Source organism: Schistocerca gregaria, chromosome 1 (genome assembly GCF_023897955.1).
Source record: "Schistocerca gregaria isolate iqSchGreg1 chromosome 1, iqSchGreg1.2, whole genome shotgun sequence".
Classification (NCBI taxonomy): Eukaryota; Metazoa; Arthropoda; class Insecta; order Orthoptera; family Acrididae; genus Schistocerca; species Schistocerca gregaria.
The window spans coordinates 739,509,908-739,535,122 of NC_064920.1; the positions used below are offsets into that span (position 1 = coordinate 739,509,908).

At 38.9% G+C, this 25,215-nt stretch overlaps 1 protein-coding gene across 1 annotated transcript in view; it reads left to right on the forward strand.

The window, feature by feature from the left end:
- The window catches only part of LOC126267283 (synaptonemal complex protein 3-like), a 112,180-nt gene extending 87,677 nt beyond the window's left edge, over positions 1-24,503 (forward strand). Inside the window, exon 4 of the mRNA XM_049972359.1 lies at positions 23,934-24,503. Within this exon, the coding sequence (XP_049828316.1) occupies positions 23,934-24,095 (162 nt within the window). The 3' untranslated portion in view covers positions 24,096-24,503. The remainder of the gene's footprint in view (positions 1-23,933) is intronic.
- The last annotated feature ends 712 nt before the right edge of the window (positions 24,504-25,215 follow it).

The following is a 25,215-nucleotide window of genomic DNA, read 5'->3' on the forward strand; positions in this document are numbered from 1 at the left end:
AAAATATTTCATTTCAAGTGTAAAGCTACACATACTCTACTGTGTGCAGGCAAAAGCTATAGCACAGGGAACTGCAGATAGCTCTGCATGTCTTGGACACACCATGAACATGTTTGCTATCATCTAGATGGAGGTACAAAATTGCAGTGTCTTTAAAGGATGTTGCTTAGAAATGGGCAGCATATGACCCAGAAACTTGTTTTTCTTGGTGTGGACTGCTGGTTCAGTGTCTTTTGCTTGGATTTTTTTCAGATGGTCATAAATTTCTATTTCTTTTTATGTGTCCATAAAAATCTGTTCTCCATTGTATGAAAAATTACAAGGTTGTTTTTGATACTGCACACCATGTGATTTTGTATGAGGTGAGATGCAAAGATGGATTTATTTCCCATATTTTTTTCTTCCTAATTCTGTGTGTTAGTCATAACACATTTTAAAATTCCCTGCCATTTGTCCAATGTACCCAGTTTTCAGTAAGAGCATGATATGCTTAAACTCCCACATTTACTTAACTTTGAGGGTATAAGTGATCCTGGTTGGTGGGTGTATAATAGTTATTCTGATATCGTTTTGATGTTTAATAAAACTTGTTGCTTGCAGTTCTTCACCCCAGCAACTTGAAATCTTTTTCTTTGTAGGTGGACTAACTACATAATAAACAGCTTGACAGATTTGACTGAGATTATCCAGTGTATTCATGAATTATATTGGTACAGAATGAGAACAAGATTGTCCACAAAAACTGTAAAAAGACTGCTTCAATGTGGTTTCATCTACATCTGCATCTATATATTGCATATACTTGAGTAATCCATGTATGTTTATTCCCGCATTCAAGGATGAAAAACTGGGATGAGCAGATTATTCAAAACAAGATTGGTACTGCTCTGCCTCCAACAATGGATCCCTTTATACTATTGCATTGTTCTGGCCTCAGTCTGTGATGTGTCAGCAGCGTGTTAGAGGGGAAGTATTAACAGTGTCCTCAAACTTGTTAATTATGGCAAGAAGTCATCATTATCTCTTGTACACTGCTAAAGAAAAACTGAAAATTATTGAAGAAGCCTAGAACATTGGAAACCATGCAGTGGGAAGAAAGTATGATGTGAGTGAGGGTTGTACTCATGACTGATAGTAGGGGGGAGCGACAGGGGGGGGGGGGGGTAGGAGAAAAGAAGAAGAAGAAGAAGAAAAATTGCGGCTTCAAGAAACTAACAGTAATCGACGGGCATTTCATGGCCGAAAAACAAAGAATCCAAATCTCGAAAAAAGGCGCTGTGTTTATGTAGATGAGAAGCGACAATACAGGTGCACGGTGATGAGTATACTTTGCCAACTTAAACCATTGGCTTTATCCAAAGAACTAGGCATTACCAGTTTCAAAGCTAGCCAGGGCTGGCTATCAAGATTTTTCAACCATAATGGATTAGGATTCCAAAGGAAAACTACCATCACTCAACAGCTTCCAGGTGATTATGAGGAAAAAATAGTGCATTTTCATCATTATGTGATGAATCTGCAACATGAACAGTCCTATATATTATCTTGGACTGGATGCCAGTCTATATTGAGAGGCCGCTCAACAACACCATGAACAGGAAAGGAGAATCCAGCATCGTGATACGAACTGGCAGCAGTGAGAAGCAAAGGTGTGCAGTGATGTTGTGTGTAACTGGAGATGGACGAAAGCTATCACCTTACGTGATATTTAAAAGGAAAACTATTGTGTAAATATCTGAAAGGTATATTAGTGAGAGCAAATCTGAAGGGGTTGATGGACAATGACATTGTGATTGGTTGGATGACGCATGTTTGTCAACGTTGTCCTGGCGCGTTACTGAATTTATATAACATGTTGGTCCTGGACAGCTCCCGCAAAAGTGCAGGACAAATTACAAAAACGGAAAACTGAGTTGGTCATTGTCCCTATAGGCCTAACATACATCCTACAACCACCATACATATGTATAAATCACCCATTCAAAGCTGCACATTAACAGTGGTATATGCAATGGACGGCTGAAAGAAACCACAAGTTCACACTCAGTGGAAAAATCAAATGGCCAGATTTGATCCAGATTTGTGAGTGGGTGAAAAGTGCATGGGACTCCACTCTCCAACCACTGGTGGAAATATCCTTCAAACAATGTGGTATCACTAATTCACTGGATTGAACAGAGGACTACACTCTGTGGGGAGATGATGATGACAAGAATTATTCTCCCATTAGAGGTGATGATGAGTAGAGAGGTAAGGGAGCATTCTTAAACATGGTACTTTGCATTTATCCCCCCTTTTATTGTAGGTAGGCCTAGAGTCACGGTTGGTGGGGGTAATGTTCCCTGGCCAGCTGGAATGCCTGCTGGCCGGTCAGCTACACACCACTGAATCAGTTAGGTTTTGATGATTTATCAACCTGTACAACAGCATGTGAATATTATGACACATTTCTTCGAACCAATTGATATTATATATAATTTTGAACACACCATTATGTTAGAATAATTTTTTAAAATAAAACAAATTAAAGCTTAAAAAGAAACAATTTTTTCCTGTCCCTCGAAGTTAGGGTGGGACTTACTCCGCAAGCCACCATACAGTGTGAACTTGAGGGTACCTTGCACTGCTAGTAGTCATTTTATTTTCTGTTCCACTCACAAATAGAGTGGGGGAAAAATTACTGTCTATATGCCTCAGTAGGAGACCTCATTTCTCTTCATGGTCCTTACACGAAATGTATCTTGGTAGCAATAGGATCATTCTGAAAGTCAGCTTCAAATGTTGGTTCTCTAAATTTTCTCCATAGCATTTCTCAAAAAAAAAAAAAAAGCCTTCCATCTAGGGATTCCCATTTGAGTTGCCATAGCATCTCTGTAGTACTTGCACATTGATTGAAACTACCATTGGCAAATATAGCAGTCAATGTCTGAATTCTTCCGATGTCTTCCTTTAATCTGACCTTGTGGGGATCCCAGTCACTCAAGCAGTATTCAAGAATATGTCACACTAGTATTACATATGCTGTCTCCTTTACAGATGAACCATACATTCATAAAATTCTCCCTCTAAACTGAAGTTGACCATTTGTCTATCTTACTACAATCCTTACTTGCTCGTTCCATTTCATATCACTTTGCAGCATTATGCTGTGGCATTTAATCAGTGTGACTTTGCTAATGCTGTATTTTAACATTATAGGATTGTTTCTTCTTCTCAGCTGCATTAACTGACATTTTTCTACATTTAGAGCTAGTACTATTCATCAAACCAACCAGAAAATTTGTCTGTCATCCTGTATTTCCAAAAGTCACTTAATGATGACACCTTCCTGAACACCACAGCATCATCGGCAAACAGCCACAGACTGCTGCTTGTCCTGTCCATCAGACCATTTATGTACTAGGTGGTTCTGAGCATTGTAGTGCAGACTACATACATTGCAGAACACCAAAACATCATACATTTGTTCATTAATCAGTGCACTTGTGGATTGTGCTGGAAAAATGTTAGTTGCACTTTCTGTCACTAGGCAAAAATATGATACTCTAAGCAGTTAGAATGTGGTGTGGATGTAGGAAAAGGAGAGGAATTATCAAACACATGATAATGGTGGTTGTGACCTGGTTATATCATTATGGTCAAAATGTGGTGTGGATGTAGGAAAAGAAGAGGAATTATCAAACACATGATAATGGTGGTTGTGGCCTGTTTATATCATTATGATCTCCCAACTCAGCACCATGTTGCATCCATAACACAGCATGGTAAACTGTTGTTCACAGCATATCCGGTGTAATATTTCATTGTCTACTATCCTTCAAATCAAGAGGAATTTTTCAGATATCTCCACAATCATAAGTCCAATTAGACGTTGTGCTAGTGTTGCAAATAGTACATCAGCTAGGCGTGGCACATAGTGAAAAGATGGAGGCAATGAACATATCAGAAAAAAACTACTGTTGCTGTCCAATTTCTAGATACATGACATTATATAAACAACAAAGCAACCAAGATAGTCTCGAGCTGCCACATTATAGTCTATCCACCATCAAGGATGTAGTTGAAATATGTTCATTGAACAAACTAAAGAGCCTGATTATGGGATAACAGCTCAGTAAACTGTAAAGTGAGGGCGCCTTTTTTGGTGCCATGAAAATTTCACTGGTAAGAGGGGAACAAATTTGTCGAGAATACAGCAGTGGGAACTTGAAGCCTCTAACAGACTGCCTGGTTGCTTTCATGATGGTCTCTAGCATGTCTAAGTGTTTGTAGTTTTCTTTGTCTGAGGCTCTGGACAGCAGTTTCCCCTGTAGCTATCCCCCTCCACCCCCCCCCCCCCTCCTCTCTCTCTCTCTCTCTCTCTCTCTCCACACACACACACACACACACACACACACACACACACACACACACACGAGTATCAAGCCTCAATCCAGTCAGCTACCATAATATGATATAGTATAGTGTCTGTCACTACATCCGAAGTCTATATAAATGGTTAATCTTCTCCTGAAATAAACATATTTATTAAAGAATTGTTTGTTTCATTTTTTGTCCTTTCCATTTTAAGGCCTTTATTAATTTATGGTCTGAAATTCTTTGAGTTCTGAATGTTCTTGCAAGGTGACATTATTTGTCTAGTTGTAGAAGGAAGATGGTTGCAGCAGACTGTGTAAATTTGACCACTGCTTGGCAGACAGTGATAGCCCTATGTCACAGCCTACACACAAAACTTTTTTAAATCACCAGACTTTGATGAATGTAAATATTGGGGACACTTGTGTAAATTCAGGCAATGTAGATTTGGGTTTAATGCCCCAAGAGTAGTGAGGTTCTTAAGAGTCATACTGAAACCTTGGATGAGACAAGTGTGTGGAAGGAAAATGTCCTTTTCAAAGGAACATGCACAACATTCATTTTAATTGATATAGGGATAACATGGAAAATGTAAATCTTGACAACTGGAAGGGAATTTGAAGAACCCTGTTCTTCTCAGATATGAGTCAGTTACTTTAATAACTATGTCTACATATATATGTACATTTATACCTTGCAAACCATCTGACAGTGTGTGGTGGAGGGCATTGGTCCCCCTTTCCCTGTCCTGTTCGCACATGGTACATGAGATCAATGACTGTCAGTCAACCTTTGTATTAGCTCTAATTTCTTGAATTTTCTCATTTCACGAGGTGTATATGGAAGGAGGCAACACATTGTCCAACTCTTCCTTAAACATACACTCTCAGAATTTTAATAGCAAACCTCTCTATTATATACATTACCTCTCTTGTAGCATCTGCTACTGAAGTTTTGAGCATCTCTGTAACACTCTCATGCTAACTAAATGATCTCTTCACAAAACATGCTGTTCTTCATTGGATTTGTCCATCTCTTCAATCAATCCAACCTGATAAAGATTCCAGATTGATGAGCAGTGCTCAAGACTCTGTCAGACAAGCATTTTATAAGTCACTTCTTTCATGGATAAAATATATTTCCTTAAGGTTATTCCTATGAATCTCACTCTGGCATCTTCTTTTTCTATAATTTAAGCAGCCATTCCATTTAAGGTCACCCCAGATGGTTACTACTAGATACTTTATAGCAGATACTGTTTCCAGTAATTTGTCATCAATAGTGTAGGGTGTATTTGTACCTATTTACCTGAATTATGTTACACTTATTTACATTTGGGGTCAGCTTCCAATCTCTGCACCATTCGTCAATCCTCTGCAGGTCTTGCTGCAAACCATAACAATCTTCTGATGATGCTACCATCTCATAAACTACTACACCATCTGCTAACAGCCTTGCGGAGCTGCTGACATTATCTTCTAGATCATTTACAAATATACTATAAACAGTTGCAAACGTGGTATGATACTCAGCAAGCTCATTTTATTTTTACACAGTAATGGCAATGTAAGTCAGTGTCAGATGCTTCCCAGACATCAAAGGAACATGGTATCCACCTGTAATGGGACATCTTATAACATTACTTTTCCTCAACAGTAGTTATCAATACCAGTAATATTTTTCGAATTTTGAACAGGTCAGTATTATCTCAGCTGCTTTACTGAATACTTTCATATAATTTTACACACAATATGTTACATTTCGAGCTAAAATTTATGAAAAGGAACTACTTTATTTTCAGTGTTACAATTGATAAGTATCAGCTCTGAATGTACAGTTAAAATTATTTTTTTAGAAACATTTGAAATTACAAATTATTTGCTGCACTTAAAATTTCCGTTATTAATTATGCAATCTAGTACTTTTTACTATGTTATTTCTGGATTCATTTATGAAATAATAATCAAAATTAATACAAATTCATTTGTCAAGAAAAACTGTAAACCCTTTGCAATATGGTTATTACTGCAGAGTGATGGAGTAGTAAGCATGCCTCTGATGTGATCGGACGTATTTTTGTGTTATGGGCAAAAAATGTAATTTTGGCTTTGTTAACGTGAAAATTCAAAAGAATGTATGATACACTAAAATGTGACAAAACATACTAATGCAAAAAAATTCTGCAACAACAATCTTCAAGATTATTTAGATCAATTCAACCATGAGGACCTAAAATGTGAGAATTTCAGCTTCAAGTATCAGATCCCTAAACTAGAACTGTAGCCAACGGTACAAGAAAAGCTAAGTAAACCAAAAAGTTTGAGGTGGATGCTCAACACCAACATATATTCACATCTTCACACAAGAAAGGCTTACACAGAACTGGATGGCAGAACTACACACAGATAATGTATTTCTTAGTCCAAAGATGATACTAAGGTCGATACTGGTGTTGATCTCATCGGCTCAACATAGAGCCCCCACCCCCGCTGTGCTGAGAAATGCTGAGAAGCCGGGGGGGTGGGGGGGGGGGGGAAGACTAAGGTGCCTGCAGGGGTGGTCTGCTGCAAGAGCCGGACCGCGGTCAGCTCAACAGCATCGGCAGGGAGCTGTGTGGGTAGATGTCATGAAGGAAGGTCCAGCCACTGAACCTGGAAGTCATTGAAGCACACTGGGCGTCGTACGGTGCTTGCTGGTCGTGCAGTGTCAGGTAGGCCGGCGGTTTGCGGGAGGAACGCAGCAACAATGACGATGTCTCCAGTGAGCCACGACAGTGAGTGGCGTGGTCGTAGCCTGAAGGGGGGTAAGAAGTGGGCTCGACATGAGCAGGCTTAAGTCTGTTGAGAGAGACTGTAACAGTTGCATTTTTTATCTGGATGTCATAGGTGTTGGCTGAGCGCGCAGGAGAACTCGGTACAGGCTGGTATATGGGGGTTGTAGGGGATCACGGACAGTGTCATCTCGGAGCATGACGTACTCGCAATTGTCCAGAGATTTTGGGATGTGAACCTTAGGGCAGGAGTGGCTGGCGGGCAGAGGTATATAGAGGTTGACAAAGTGGCTTTTTCACATTCCAAAAAAGAAGGTAAGTCAGAATGAGGGAGAGAAGCGGAAGGGCTCTCAAGTTCACCAGGGAGAACAATGTTCTGGCAGTATATGAACTCGGCTATTGTGCCTCTGAGGTCTTCCTTAAAAATCGCATGAATGCCGAGTAGCACAAGGGGAAAGGCCTCTGTCCAAAGAGAGTCGTGGCATTGAAGAGCCACCTTGAAAGTGCAGTGCCAGCGCTCAACTAGCCTGTTACTTTGTGGGTGTTATGCTGTGGTATGGATGCGCTGGATGCCGCAACTGTTACAAATATTTTTGAACAGGGCCAACTCAAATTGTCTGCCCTGGTCAGTCGTGATGATAGCTGGACATCCAAAATGCGATACCTATGACTTGACGAATGCTCGAGCAACAGTCTCTGCCGTGTTATCGGCGCCTGTGTCCACTAGGAAATAGTGTCCTGACAAAATTTCTTTAATATAAGTCGTCCGTAATTATCCGATTGTTCCCGGACATAATGCAACACTGGTAGGTGCCTGTCATGTTGTGCGCAGGAAGCAGCACCCGGACCTACCTGCGATTGGCATTTGGGAAGCAGCAGGGTGGTCTGGAGTTCTGTGCCGCCTCACCAAACCGTGTGTGGAAGTAACAGTATGGGTAGTGTGGTTGCATTTCCTGTGAAAAGTTCGTTGCCAGAGGCAGTGGTTGAGGATCGGTGGCCGCCTCTGGTTCAGTTGCAGGAGGGGGCATGACAGAGGGTAGAGACGGTGACGTCCCAGTTGCTTGTTTACTGCATCTCGGAGCGAGCGGAACAGTCGGTACAGTGTGGCCCCAGCCGCGTCCGGCCGTGGGACGAGGAGCCTGAACCTGAGACTTGTCAGGTAGGCAGTGACTGGCAAAATAGAGCAGTGAAGCATCATGTAGTTTGTCAGCAATTGACATTCATTGCTCGACAGGTTTGGGAGACTTCTGAGCCAGAGAAAAGCGGATGTGAGGAGGTAGTTTATCTGACCAGATGGCGAGGAGAGGTGTGTCAGAGAGTATATCGTCGCTGACCAGGGCCCGTAGCTGTCTCCAGAGTCGTGAAGGTTTGTCATTGCCTAGTTGCTTGACGTGGAGCACTTGCCGTATTGCTGTCTCAGTTGAGGGCGCTAGTCGACGTAAAATTGTCTTTTTGGCTAGAGTGTACTGGGTAGCAGAGTCCAGGGCATCAACCAGGTCCCAGGTCAGCAATCAAGTCCTCCTGGTCATGCAGGTGGGTGTTAAGGCACAGAAACCAGGTTGATTCATCGAGTTTGAAATGGTCAATCACTTTGTCTACAATCTTGAACCAGGTTGTTGCCCTGTCGGGATTGAACGGCGGTAGCGTCGGTAAGCAGGGCCAACTCAAATTGTCTGCCCTGGTCAGTCGTGATGATAGCTGGACATCCAAAATGCGATACCTATGACTTGACGAATGCTCGAGCAACAGTCTCTGCCGTGTTATCGGCGCCTGTGTCCACTAGGAAATAGTGTCCTGACAAAATTTCTTTAATATAAGTCTTCCGTAATTATCCGATTGTTCCCGGACATAATGCAACACTGGTAGGTGCCTGTCATGTTGTGCGCAGGAAGCAGCACCCGGACCTACCTGCGATTGGCATTTGGGAAGCAGCAGGGTGGTCTGGAGTTCTGTGCCGCCTCACCAAACCGTGTGTGGAAGTAACAGTATGGGTAGTGTGGTTGCATTTCCTGTGAAAAGTTCGTTGCCAGAGGCAGTGGTTGAGGATCGGTGGCCGCCTCTGGTTCAGTTGCAGGAGGGGGCATGACAGAGGGTAGAGACGGTGACGTCCCAGTTGCTTGTTTACTGCATCTCGGAGCGAGCGGAACAGTCGGTACAGTGTGGCCCCAGCCGCGTCCGGCCGTGGGACGAGGAGCCTGAACCTGAGACTTGTCAGGTAGGCAGTGACTGGCAAAATAGAGCAGTGAAGCATCATGTAGTTTGTCAGCAATTGACATTCATTGCTCGACAGGTTTGGGAGACTTCTGAGCCAGAGAAAAGCGGATGTGAGGAGGTAGTTTATCTGACCAGATGGCGAGGAGAGGTGTGTCAGAGAGTATATCGTCGCTGACCAGGGCCCGTAGCTGTCTCCAGAGTCGTGAAGGTTTGTCATTGCCTAGTTGCTTGACGTGGAGCACTTGCCGTATTGCTGTCTCAGTTGAGGGCGCTAGTCGACGTAAAATTGTCTTTTTGGCTAGAGTGTACTGGGTAGCAGAGTCCAGGGCATCAACCAGGTCCCAGGTCAGCAATCAAGTCCTCCTGGTCATGCAGGTGGGTGTTAAGGCACAGAAACCAGGTTGATTCATCGAGTTTGAAATGGTCAATCACTTTGTCTACAATCTTGAACCAGGTTGTTGCCCTGTCGGGATTGAACGGCGGTAGCGTCGGTAAGCATTGTAGGACATTCGAAAGAACAGGTTGAGTTGAATTCATCGGGCCACTGCCTGAAACGAGCTGTTGTTGCTGTAGCATTCCAGGAGAGTGTCTCCAGGCTATGTGGCGACGACGGCTGGTCGGGTGGCAGCTTGAAGGTGACGTGTTGTGGTTGAGCGCAATCCATTGCAGAGCGGAAGGCCGACGCAGGTGAGACACCGTAATGTGTCAATTGTGGTTGCGGAAGTTTGACTGGAGCTGGCACGGGGGTGACAGGTGAGAAAAAGTTCAAAGTTTGAAAATGCGTGCCAGTCCGCAGAAAACTCGACATGCGATCAGAGTCAGAGCCACATCTGTACAGAAGCACAGTGAGGAAAATGATGTCGAACATTGGGCAGAATGTGTGAATGTTCACTGTTCATAGTCTCTTCACTCAAAACGGTGTGTGCATAAGGTGAATATCGTGGCACAAAACACTGAGGCGTAGCAGTAGGACGGAGATGGAGGTCAGGCACAGATAACAAGCCACTGTTCCTGTTGCATGCCAAGGTATTGAAGCAGGAAGGCATGTGCTGATGCTGAACTGGAGCAGGCGCGGGCATGCTCGGTTGCTGAGGAGATGGACCTGTGAACAAAGCAGTACCATGTGGCAGGAATCCGTGTGGTACTGCACGGATTGCGGCGTGGCAAATCATTGTCCTGGTGGTGGTAGGTTATCCAACAAAGCATTTGCAGAAATCGGCATTGAGCCCGCACTGCATGGAGATCCGTAAGAGGTAGCTGCACCATCGATGATGAAGGGCACATGTGGAGGGAACAAAGGCGTCTGATAGCCAGAGTCATGCACACTCCTAACCTCACTTATTGTTGCATAGGCATGGGGCCGAAGCCATTGTTAGAATGTTGTGTTGATGTAATACACACAAAAATAACTGATGCAGAGGTTGCGGGCACAGTAAAAAGGTGAAAACGGAAGATGTTACAACTCGGGGTCACCAGTGAGGTGGATGCTCGGGTGAGATACACCAAACAACACCTTCTAATCAGAAGTTCATTTATTCACATCTTCACACAAGAAAGGCTTACACAGAACTGGATGGCGGAACTACACACAGATAATGTTTTGCTTAGTCCAAAGATGATACTAAAATCTATACTGGTGTCGATCTCATCGGCGCCACAAGTTCATTGTAATCTTAGTCCTCTCAAATGTTCAGAAAAGACTTTGCTTATTGTGGACAATAACTGGAATAATAGGAAGGAGGGGCAGATTACAAGTAGGGGCTCATCCAGGATTTATTGACTAATAATGAAGTTTGGTCTGTTGCAGAAAGTGCTTTATTTCATTAATTTTTCAAATTTATGCATGGATAAATTTTTGATCACATGGAGCAGAAACTAAAACTTGCCTAACAGTGACGATGTACTACCAGTAGTGATGGACCAGATTGAATGAAAATGAAGAAGACTTTATAACTAAAACCAGGGACATCAAAAAGGAAAGATAAGCACAAACTATTTGTGCAGTTAATTTGTTTGTGGACTCTTGTGCTTGTTAACAAAATGAATAGGGATGAAAGCAAAAGTGATGTAGAAATGAAAGGTGCAGGATGCAGTCAGAACATGTTTGAGCCGAGTGAAATTATAGATTAGATTAGATTAGATTAGATTTACTTTCATTCCAATTGATCCGTAGTGAGGAGGTCCTCCAGGATGTAGAACATGTCAGAAAGGCAACACATGACAAATATTTACAACTCCAACAAATTAGCTTAATGTACCAGTCCACAGGTCCCAGGTGCCATGGTCATCATTTTTTAAATGTAAAGTAACAGTAAATACTGATGAATTGCAGTTAATTTTGGGAAAAATAGAGGAAATGAAGACAGATAACAATAGCAAATTTATTCCAGTTAATTATCAGTTAACTGAAATAAGAATTGAAAACAACAGCAAAATGGACAGAGTACAACAGATAGATCAACTGAGTAAACAAGTTTCAGAGTTAAAAATTGGTTGTCAGAGGGGTTAAAAAGAGTGAATGAAAAAGTAGATGTTATAGAAAACGTAGGTGCTAATCACAAACCAGAACGAAAGAGCAGTGAAAATTTTGATGTAGTATGTACTAATGATTTTTCCTCTTGGGTGGAAAACAGTGTTAGTGATGTGTGTAAATCAGGTGATGACTGTTGGATCTGAACTAGGTGGTATTTTTGCTGTAGATGTGAATAAGAGCTGTGAAGTAACTGGGGCTGGTAAGTCTGAAACTGGTGGCTTATTGCAGATGAATGTAGGCAAGGTAAGTGACTTTGATGGAGATGAGACTTGTATTGTTAGTGATGTTGTTGATGAAGTAATTTTGGAGAAATATGATGATGATGAGAATTAGGTATTTGTGGAGTTTAAGAATAATGAAGTTTCAGAGTTATTTGTAAATGATTTTGACAATACAGGTAAGGTAAGTGATGTTGTTGGTGAGGATCATGGAATACCAGACCAGTCAAAACAGTTTTTCATTAATTTCATGCAGAGTAATGGTCCAAACAATAAAGTTGAGCTATCTGTGGGCCTGGGGAATAAAGGTGAAAACTTTTTTGAACTTCATTTAGGATCAGATTGGTGATAACATAGATAAAGGTGCATTCTGGAATAAGTTATCTGTGGTTAGTCAGAACTTGTATCCCAGTTGGTGGACTGAAGTGAAAGAGGATCTAAGCAGGAATTGTAATTTTGGCAGTAATGTGTTTTGTGTTCCGTCTGTAACAAGTGACGATAGTTGTGCCATGGGATCTGTTCATTGTGTTCAAACTTTACCTGACAACACGAGTAATCAAAGTAATGTTATGATATCTGTAAATTTGATAAAACGTTGTGAAAACAGTGTGGATGCAGCATTTGATGAAATTGAAAGTGATCTTTTGCATGAAGTGTCTAACAACAGAGAGGGTGATTGAGGTTTTGGCTGTGCTTATATTAAAGTTAAGATTGATCAATGGGAAGGCAATTGTTTGATTTATTTAGGTAGCCCAATTTGTGGTATATCTGAACAATTTAGTGAAAAGATGAAATATAGTAATAATTTTGTGGAAATACCCATTATAGGTGTAAATCTAAGAGGAGCTACAGGCAAGCAAAGCAAATTGGTAAAATCTTAGGTACTTTTAACTTTTAGTATAGAAGACAAGACCTTTGAACATGGATGCTTAGTGATCCCTAATCTACATGAAGATATACATTGTATATGCAGGTCCATACAACTATTTAATTCTGTTTTGTAATAGATTTGTGCTTTAGAATTTGATACATATGTGCCATGTGACAAATGGGTAGATCTTTTTACAATTTTGAAATGGGATAAACCCATTAAATATCTACTAATAAATTTATTATTTTAGAATGCTATTATTATTATTATTATTATTATTATTATTATTATTATTGTTATTCCTATGTACCGTGCAGAGAATAATTAAATTTAATTGTCATGAACTCTTTTGGGTAAAGTCATGAGTGTTGTGAGAAACTGAGTGAAGACTCACTTTATTCATGTGTACTGTAAATATCAGAAATAGTATCTTAAAGTTTCATACGTGTGAACCAAAGACATATATATGTTTAACACAGAATTCTTATGTCAGTACATTGTGGACTATGGTCCATACCTCATTTTGTTGGATGCTGCATCAGTGCATTCCAACCTGTCTTGTCTGCATAATTTCTTCTAGTTTGATAATTGCAAAGTAAATTACAGCATAAATTTACAGATACATATGATTTACCTACTCAGAACCAGCCAACAAACTCAATGGTGCTCTTGCCAACTACAGAAAGGGAAGTGGCACTAGTAGTACACCAAATAAAAAATAAAACTTCAGTAGGACTTGATGAAATCCCAGTCTGCGTAATTAAAGAATGTATAGACACCATAAAGGGCCCATTAACAGACATAATTAATGAGTCTTTCGAATCTGGATACTTTCCGTAGTACCTAAAACAAGCAAAAGTTATACCTATCCTTAAGAACGGAGATGTGGAAAATGTAGAGAACTACAGGCCGATCTCTATACTGTCTATCATTTCTAAAATAACAGAAATACTAGTCAAAAAGAGACTGCTAAATTACCTGAATAAATATAATCTTCTTTCCAATGACCAATTTGGTTTTAGGCCCGGAAAAGGCACACAATCTGCTATAGCCCAGTTCCCTAAAGTAATTTTAGAAGCACTGGACAAAGGTGAAAATGTAAATGGTATCTTTTTGGACTTGTCCAAGGCCTTTGATACAGTTGACCACAAAATCTTACTTCATAAATTAGGGCAAATAGGAATAAGAGGTGTGACAAAGAAGTGGTTCAAATCATACTTGGAAAACAGAGTTCAACGAGTTGAGATATCACAAGTTTCAAACAATTCCCTTATAAAACACCTGTCTGACCCAGAAAATGTGAATATAGGCATCCCACAGGGAAGTGTATTAGGCCCAATATTGTTTCTTATATACGTTAACAACTTCCCACAAAGTATCAGACATGGAGAAAAAATACTTTTTGCTGATGACAGCAACATACTAATAACAGGTGAAAATCCAACACAACTGTGAGAAAGAGCAAACAAGGATCTCAATGATGTCCACAACTGGTCAGTAAAAAATAAAGTAACCCTAAATGTAAAGAAAACTAACTATATTAACTTCCATTTGAACCAGAAACACAGGGCCACTAGAATAAAAGTTAATAATAATAATGAAGTAGAATGAGTAACAAGTACCAAATTCTTAGCGATGAATGTAGACAGCCAACTGAAATGGACAAACCATGTCAACATTTTGGCAAAGAAATTATCTACAGCATACTATGCTCTTAGAATCCTTGCACCGGTATGCAATAATACCTGTCTTAAAATAACATATTACTGATATCTACACTCAGTCCTCAGCTATGGGATCATGTTTTGGGGAACAAGTGCCAGTAACATACAAACTGTGTTTAAAGTACAAAAAAGAGCCATAAGGATAATAACAAACAGCAACAACAGGGCCCACTGTCTAGAATTATTTAGAAAGCTAGGCATTCTAACTGTTTCTTGTGAGTATATCTTTCAGAACATAATGTTCATTTATAAAAATCTCAACATGTACAACACAAACAGCCTAATATATGACCATGAAACAAGAGCTTGTCACCACCTCCATCTAGATAGAAATAACAAGGCAAAGACGCAAAAAAGTATATTTTATAATGGGATAAAACTGTATAACAAATTACCACAAGAAATTAAAGAAATAAATGAGCCCCTCACTTTCAGACAAAAGCTTAAATCCTTTTTAGTAAGTAAAAGTTGTTATACTGTAAAAGAATATTTAACATAGATGTAGATTATTAGCATCATATGACATTATCACCAAAATATTATGTAATTATAAATGTGTGTATGACTAGTTATAAAAACTACACCAAATATGAGAAACCTGTTTCAATGTAAATGTGTGCTCATGTGTTGTAAACTGACGACATCCACACAATATTTATTGTTCCACGGATGAATAAATAAATAAATAAAAATAATGAAAAATAAAAATAAAATAAATGTTACTTTGAGATATCTTTAGTATATATGTGTATATTACCTTACTAGTTCATTTTTTTCATTGCATTTAGCTCTGTTTATTAATGTACAATTTATGTGAACACTTTTTAATCCACTCTGATGTGAACCCTGTATGTTTTATTATTATTATCATTATTATTATTATAGATAGGCAAAACATATGCCATGTGATGTGAGGGAGGTATTGAGCAGCATACTTAGTACACAAAACAAAGTTTCAGAATTCAATGTGAAAGCTAGACAGGAAGTTACCTGTCTGTTGGAGTGTGTGATGAGAAACACTCCTGTATGGTCGCACCCTTGTTCGTCCAGTTGACTTATGGGAGATAATGTACTCAAGCATCTGTCAACTACATCAGTCTTGTGACTGAAATTTTAAAATTGTTAACCAAGAAATTAACCTATATGAAGAATTTGTGAAACTATTTCAGGGTGTATATGTACTGGAGCAACTGGGAAATCCAGGAAAAACCCAGAATTTTTTTTATCTTTGAGAAAACTGGGGAAAACTCAGTAATTTTCTAGAATTGACACACAGAAAAATATGTCAAAGGCTGTAGGATGAAGACTATGGAATACTTCATAACAGCAAACTGCTTCCAATGAGTGTGACGTCACAACTGTTTACATTAAGTTCATTTTGAGCAGTTGACAGCAGGCTCATGTGCATGCACAGTTGAGTTGCATATGAGCAGTGACTTGTCCCACTTCTGGCTACCTGAAGTGTGGCTGCAGTAGTAGCAAGAAGCAGTCGTGCTACACAGAAAAAGTTTTCTCGTGTGCCCAAACTGCCAGATTTGCACAGGTGCAGAACAGTCTGGTTTTTACTGGGATGTTTATATTTAGTGATTTTATTTCCACATTTTTGGCCATCAAGCATTAATCACCTTGCACAACAATGAAGTTATTTTTGTCAGTTTGCTAAATAAATGTGGCTTTTATTAATCATTTCTGGAGATGCAATCAATTTATAAGAAACCAGTAATTTTCTAGAATTAATGAATAGAAATAAGTGTTTCATTCCATACTGTTGGCTAGTTTCAACTGTTCACTGAATTTCAAGTGCACCTTTTCATTTTGTGGCATGCATGGAAGGCATTATGCCATAATAAAGAATCAAACATGAAGCAATATAGTACTGGTACTCCAAGAAAATCTGTATGCTGAAAGGAGCACTGAAAAGCTTAATATCAGATTGGGTCCTATGTCATTGCAAATCCAGACATATAAATGTGTTCTTTAAGCCAAATTATGCATATTAGTATGGTTTGCAAAATTCCTATGCTCTTGGAGTATCCTCTGATGTCCTATTTCTTTTATGACATCATGTGAGATATCTTAATGCTGTATATGTATGAACATACAGCCTTCCTATGTCATCATAGCTGCCCACGCGCAGTAGCTCCTGTTTCCTGGTGCTCTCTGGCAGCTGCTGAAATGAATCCATGTCTAAGAGGTGACAGGAAAATATTGCGAATGGTTCTTGAAAAAGTGTTATTTTCAAAGGAAATTTTCTTTTACGCAAGATGAACGATGTTACATATGAGAATGTGCAATGAATTTCTTAAATCACAGAGCATTTGACTCTCATTTAAAACTTAAAACTTTCAGTATGGCCACTTAGAATAATTTCGAGCCCAGAAGACCAGACATTAATGTCACTTTTAAAATTTGACTGGCATATTTGTGTGATGTATCTTAAAGTGTAACGCACACTGAAAAGACCAAGACTGAAAGCTTAACTTTTCTCATAGCTTGTTACTCTTAAAGACCAGTATTATATGCAAAAGTTTAGTTTTACTTGAAGCTACACTATGTACATTAATTTAAACCATTAACGTTTCCTATTTATGCATTCACACTACTTAACAGTGATGTTGCTATTGGCTGACTACATCACATGTCCTATGCGCTGAATATCTGCTGTGATTGGCTGATGAGATCATGTGACATGAGCTATGATTGGCTTACAATAGTGCATTGCAGTCTGTTTCAGTGCTATGGAAACTAATGTGCTGTGTTTGGAGCCATTCGAATTTATACTTTTGTAATACAAAAATATGCAGCATATCATAATATGAAAATATGCAGAGTACATGTTGCTGCACATCAAAGATCTTTCCAAAATGCGCAACCCTCCCCTCCCCCTCCTCCACCCCCACCTCTCCGAGTTTTGTGCTGGGAAGTTCTTGCTGGTGTATAAAACCTTTACCATTCAAAGGATTGAAGTTTCTACAGCTCTGAGAAAAAGTAGTGTATTTTCATGTGAGAAAAACTGTGTTTTGCACCCCAAGTATTTGTTTAGAAAAGTAGTCACTGCTATGGACAGTGTTATTCAACTTATTCAACTTAAATGTATTTTTTTAAGTTGGAGGATTAACTTCCAAATACATTATGTAACTTTAAATAATGCTGTGGAGGTTGATGTTTTCTGACTGATGATTTGTTATGTTCAACACAGAAATATGAAACCTTAAAAAGTTCAAGAGCACATTCTATGAACCATGTTGCAAATAATTATCAGAATCTGATAAAATTAGGCACTATTAGGTTAGTAGTCATACATTTTAATGAATTTCATTATATCAAATCTCAGTATGGTTATTTTATCAATTATAAATGAATTTTCTAGGCTTCTGCGTACATAGGTTAGTTTGAATGAACATTTAGCAAATAGTGTGGAAGACATTTATGATTGTGATCACAAATCGAGTGTATACTGAATAACAAGATGCATACTTTCCTGATTTCACACACTGATTTTGGTTCTCTACCTACTCGATTATGTCATCATTCAAAGCTATTTATGACTCTGATTACCTGTATTTATCCCGAGTACTGCATTATTGTATCTCATTGGAACTTGAATTGTATGCAAACTCATGCTTAAATCTGTTTTGGGTACTCATGGTCATCGCAACTGTGTGTGTGCACTCAACGAGTGTGTGCAACTATTGATTGAGGCTAGATGCTTCCTCTAATTATTCTTTCCATATGATTGAACTTATTGATATATGATTATGAACTTTATTCATTCTGAAACTTCCTGGCAGGTTAAAATTGTGTGCTGGACCGAGATTCGAACTCGGGACCCTTGCCTTTCGCAGGCAAGTGCTCTACCGTTTGAGCTACCCAAGCATGACTCATGACCTGTCCTCACAGCTTCACTTCCATGAGTACCTTGGCTCCTGCCTTTCAAACTTCATATCCATTTTGCTGTGTCAAAACATTTCTGCTGGTGTGTATCCAGTGTGGTTTGGATTCATGGATCGGTCCCCACATATTTTCTCCTTTCATTAGTCAACATATCTGTACATACTCTGGTTCATGTGGCTGATTGATTTTGTGCTATGCTCCTACTAGTGATTGTATATATTTTTCTGGTCTGTAACTGTCATCGTGAGTTTTTCGAGTCAGCTCACCCACTGTACACTTAGGCTCTGCATTTTTTTCTTCTCTTTTGATGATTTTGATGGTGTGACTTTACAGGTATAAACTTGCAATTTTTAATTCTAGTAATTTACATTGCCTCTGCAGTTATTTATGTAGTTTAGTGCTGCAATATTATGGTTTTGACTTTGTATCATTTGTCTCAAGACAGAATGTTCCACAGATCTCAAAATCTGAATGTCATATCTTCATAGGTGTACAGATTTTGGCTTGTATAGTAGATATGTTATGTATCACATACTTCTGTACATCTGTATTCTATCTTTAGGTATCATTTTTTACACCATTTGGCAAACCTTATAGTAGGTCACAAAATATTGCAAACACATTGTTTCCATATTATGTGAGGAGTTATTTTAATGGGACGTCTTCCTGTGGTATTACATTTCCTCAACAGAAGTTGTCGATACCAGTAATATTTTTCGAATTTTGAACAAGACAGTTTTATCATGGCTGCTTTTCTGAAATTTTTTGCATAATTTTATACACAATATGTTGAATTTTAACCTAAAATTTAAGAAAAGGAATTACTTTATGTCAGATGTTACAATCAATAAGTACTAGCTCTGAATGTACAGTTAAAATTATTTTTCTTAGAAACATTTGAAATGACATATTATTTGGCACACTTAAAATTTCTATTATTAATTACACAGTCTAGTACTGTTTACTATGTTTATTTCTGGATTCATTTACGGAGTAATAATCAAAATTAAAAGAAATTCGCCTGTAAAGAAAATCTGTGAACCCTCTGGAATATGGTTATCACTGCAGAGTGAAGGAGTAGTAAGTATGTCTCTGATGTGATTGGATGTATTTTTGTATTTTGGGCGAACAATGTAATTTTGGCTTTGTTAATGTGAAAATTCAAAAGACTTTATGTTATATTAAAATGTGCCAAAATATACTAGCATAATGAAATTCTGCAACAACAATCTTTAACATTATTTAGATCAGTTCAGCCATGAGGACCTAAAATGTGAGAATTTTAGCTTCAAGAATCAGACCCCTAAACATGAACCAGAGCCAACACTATAAGAAAAGCTAAGTAAACTAAAAAGTTTATTGTAATCTTACTCCTCTCAAATCTTCAGAAAATACTTTACTTATTGCAGACAATAACTGGAATAATAGGAAGGAGTGGGGAGATAACACACCTGAGTGCCATTGTACAGTCTTCCATGGGGAAACAATTTTGGAATACAAAATTCAGTATTTCAGTCTTTTCTCTGTCATCTTCCATTTCAGTGTCATTACTGTCACTGAGAGACTGAAGAGATTATTTTGGTCTGCTTATTGATTTTTATGTAATACCAAAACTTCTTAGGGTTTTTAGTCAGATAAATTGGGCAAATTTTACTTTCAAAGTCACTGTCAACTACTCTCGTTGCTCTCCTTATGCACATTTTCACTTTGTTTGGCTTTTGTTTGTCAACTTGGTTTTGACATGAAGCTGTTTTTGTTTATGTAACAGTTTTCTAAAACATCTCTTAAACCATGATGAGTCTTTCCCATCACCCAACACTTTGCTTGTAGCATACTTGTCTAAGGCGTATTGGATTATGTTCTTGGATTTTATCCACTTTTTGCTCCATATCTTCATCCTCAGCACTGGATATTTGATGCTGACTACTCATAGACTCAGCAACTTGTAAAAAAAAGAGAGAGAGAGAGAGATGGGAGGGGGGTGGGGGAACATTCCACGTGGGAAAAATATATATAAAAAACAAAGAAGCGCAGTGACTTACCAAACGAGAAATCGCTGGTAGATAGACACAATAAAAAACACACACACAAATTTCAAGCTTTTGCAACCCAAGGTTGCTTCATCAGGAAAGAGGGAAGGAGAGGGAAAGACGAAAGGATGTGGGTTTTAAGGCAGAGGGTAAGGAGTCATGCCAATCTCGGGAGTGCAAAGACTTACCTTAGGGGGAAAAAAAAGGACAGGTATGCACTCACACACACATATACCGACACAGGCAGACATATGTAAATGCAAAGAGGTTGGGCAGAGATGTCAGTCGAGGCAGAAGTACAGAGGCAAAGATGTTGATTGACAGTTGATGTACGAGAGGTGACAACTTGAAATTAACAGAGGTTGAGGCCTGGTGGGTAATGGGAAGAGAGAATACATTGAAGGGCAAGTTCCCATCTCCAGAGTTCTTATAGGTTGGTGTCAGTGGGAAGTATCCAGATAACCCTGTGCCAAGATGTGCTGGTCGTGCCCCGAGACATGTTTAGCCACAGGGTGATCCTCATTACCAACTAACACTGTCTGCCTGTGTCCGTTCATGCGAATGGACAGTTTGTTGCTGGTCATTCCCACATAGAAGGCTTCACAGTGTAGGCATGTCAGTTGGTAAATCATGTGGGTGCTTTCACATGTGGCTCTGCCTTTGATCGTGTACACCTTCCGGGTTACAGGACTGGAGCAGGTGGTGGTGGGAGGGTGCATAGGTCAGGTTTTACACCGGGGGTGGTTACAAGGGTAGGAGCCGGAGGGTAGGGAAGGTGGTTTGGGGATTTCATAGGGATGAACCAAGAGGTTACGAAGGTTAGGTGGACGGCGGAAAGACACTCTTGGTGGAGTGGGGAAGATTTCATGAAGGATGTATCTCATGTCAGGGTAGGATTTGAGGAAGTCGTATCCCTGCTGGAGAGCCACATTCAGAGTCTGATCCAGTCCTGGAAAGTATCCTGTCACAAGTGGGGCACTTTTGGGGTTCTTCTGTGGGAGGTTCTGGGTTTGAGAGGATGAGGAAGTGGCTCTGGTTATTTTCTTCTGTACCAGGTCAGGAGGGTAGTTGCCTGTCAACCCAAAGTTTGGTACAGATTTATTGATGACATCTTCATGATCTGGACTCACAGTGAAGAAGAACTCCAGAATTTCCTCTCCAACCTCAACTCCTTTTGTTCCATCAGATTCACCTGGTCCTACTCCAAATCCTATGCCACTTTCCTTGACGTTGATCTCCATCTGTCCAATGACCAGCATCACACATCCTACCACATAAAACCAACCAACAAGCAACAGTACCTCCATTATGACAGCTGCCACCCATTCCATATCAAACGGTCCCTTTCCTACAGCTTAGGTCATCGTGGATGAGAAAATAAAAAAGAAGGATGTTGTTTATTGCGTCACTGAGGCATGGCAAAATATTTCAAAAAATACTCTGAGAAAATTGTGGAGAAAACTGTGGACATCTCTTGAATTTCAAGACAACCTAGTTGAAAATGAAGAGGAAAATCTACTACAAATGACACAGACAATCCATGGGTGTGAAGAAGCTGGTGAAGGAGATGTAGATGAGTGGATGGCAGTGGATGGGGCATGTTTGGTGAACCTCACTGACACTGATTTAGTTGCTGCTGTGACTCAAGACCAGGAAGAAGTGGGCTGCTGTGATGGAAGTGACAATAAGTCCGAAAGCGACAAAGAAGAGCTGGTGCCACACAGTGACGCAGCAGAAGCCCTTGACTGCACGCTACGTTATTTGGAGCAACAGCCCACAGCTACACCTGCTGATTTGATGTTTATGAGATGATGGCGCAACTATGCATCATATAACAGGTTGTCTTCATTATGCAAAAAAACAATAACTGAGTTTTTGTCATCTAAAAAGTAGGGATAAAATGTCCGCTGTATTTTAGTAAGTTTAACAGCTTTTCTTTCATTATTATGCATTGTTTAAACCTAATGTTTTCTTGCCAATTTTTCTAATACATGTTTACTGTACTGTGTAAATTAAAATAGTGTGTATGTACAGCAGTTTACCACACAGTTATCCATATTTAGACTAACATTTTCATGTTCGGATTAACCGAAAGTCCAGATTAACAGTGTTCGAATTAGTGGGACTTTGCTGTACTACCATTAATATTATACATTAATGACATAGTTGATGGTATTACTCACAGTCTCAGCATTTTTTGAGATGATGCTATTATCAACAAGAAAATTGCATCTAATAAAAAGTGTAGCAATATAAAATTAGATTGTGTTGTAATATCAGCTTTGTGGGAAATCTGGCAACTAACTCTTAATGTATGGAACTGTAAAACTGTGCATTTCACAAAATAAAATATAGTACCCTCTGATTGAATGATTACTGTGTTGCAGCTAGAATCTGTTATGTTATACAAATATCTGTGTGTTACAATGTATAGAGATATGATGTTAAGCAGCCAAATAAGTTATGATGTAGGTGACATATATGGAAGGTTCTAATTCAGTGGCATGCTCCTGGGAAACTTTAGTCTGACATTCAAAGTGATCACCGACAAAATACAGGCATGATCCTTATTGGAATATTGTCCCACTGTGTAGGTGGGATCCATATCAAGTCAGATTAACAGAGAACGCTGAATGTAGGTGAAGAATGACAGTGTGAATGGTATGCCATTTGACTAGCAGAAACTGGACAGAAGACATTGTATATCCTGTGAAAACTGCTTCAAAAATGCCAACAATTAGCTTTCAGCAGGGAAACTCAGTATCTGTAGGTCCTTACGTGGCGAACCCAGAGAGGTTATAAAGAGAAATTTGAACTGACATCAGTTTGTAGAGAGGTATGCAAGCAATTTTTCAGTCTTTCTTTCCAACACTCCATCTACACGTAGAATAGAAATAAACCACATTCCATAGCATAATAAAAAGTACATTTCACCACACACAGTAATTCACAGAATATAAATGTAGAAAACCCAAATCAAGATGGTTGGACAGAGATTTGAACCCTACTCCTTGTGATATCTGTCCAGAATTTTAACTGCTGTCCGGCCTCACTAAAGTTAGGTAAAGCCAAAGGGAATGTGTGTTACTAATTATTTCTTTGAGATACGCTGCTTTATGAGTAAATAATGCAAATGTTTAAATCATAACTTAGAGTAAAAACAATACAACTAGCTGTGTGTCCTTAAAATAGTCCAGAATCATGCACATTTGAAGATTAGAAAATAATTCTGTCTGCTTGCGGTTAATGTAACTCCAAAGAAGGGTTTACTTGCGTCATTGATCAAACCGGTGACCATTTACTAATTTATAACTGATTTTCAGGGCACTCATGAGCAAGACGAAAAGGATCAAGAGACTTGCAATGAAGTATATGTGCAAATTGAGAAAGAATTAATTGACTTGCAGAATAAAATGTTACTGAAAACTCAGCAAGATGAAATTGCAAACATGCAAAACTCACTAAAAAGTATGTTATTTCTTTAAATGTAACTTGTGTCACTGAATATATGTGCTGAATGAAACTGTGAAGTGAATCACATCATAAGCCTGTCATGTCATTAATGCAACTTTCTAGTTCCTATTGTTTAAGATTAATTTCTGTCCGAGTTAGTCACATTGACTGGTGTAAGTTAATAGAAGTGAAGTCCATAAATTGCAAACAGTACAGTAATGCATCAGTGAAATAACATCACAGCAATCTCTCAACAATCCCAAAATAAATTCATGTAGATACCTACAGGAAAAAATTATAGAAAATGTATATATTCTGTGTTACTATAATCTAATGTAAAACGATGTATTATTGGTTTAATTTAGAATAGTGCTCAAAAGAGCAATTGTTTTTTCTGTGTATTTGAATAGGATTATTAAATACAAACTTTGTGAAATTAGTGTGAGACTTTTTGCTGTTCATTCTAAAAATATAGAGAATACTTTATTTTAATGTATTTATGCATGTAGTGTGTAAATGAATTAAATTTCAGATACTGTATAAATCTTAGCTTATGCATCAAACAGTATATGATTAGTACAGACAAAACATAAAAAGAAGTAACTGAATCTTCTTATGGTACTGCAAATATGACTATAAGGGGTTTTTAAAGCACTTTATTTAATGTGTGTTGGTTGACAGGACGATCTCTGAAGCACCAAGAAATAGTCGGTTTGGCAATGGAAGGAAATGTGGGGGCTAAAACTACAGAGGGAGACCAAATCTCGAGGACAGCAAACAGATTCAAATAGATGTAGGTTGCAGCAGTTATGCAGATATAGTGATGCTTGCACAGAATAAAGTTACATGAAGTTAGTTTTCTGACTGAAGACCCCAATTACAACATGTGATTTATGTGTCTTGTACTATTAGACATTTCATCATGAAACCTTAAAAAACATGATGTGTGTCCTTCTAGCACACTCAGTTACTAATCCATATTACTTTAACATTCCTGCAGGGTTAAGTTTATTTTCAAGTTATTTCATTATCAGAAATTAATAGCTTGCCATAGTGCTACCAGGTAAGTGGAAGTATGCCACTCATGAAGGCATTAATAGTGTGTCAGTTTTGTGTGTCTATGGAGTGACTAGCACTGCAAGCTCGTGCAAT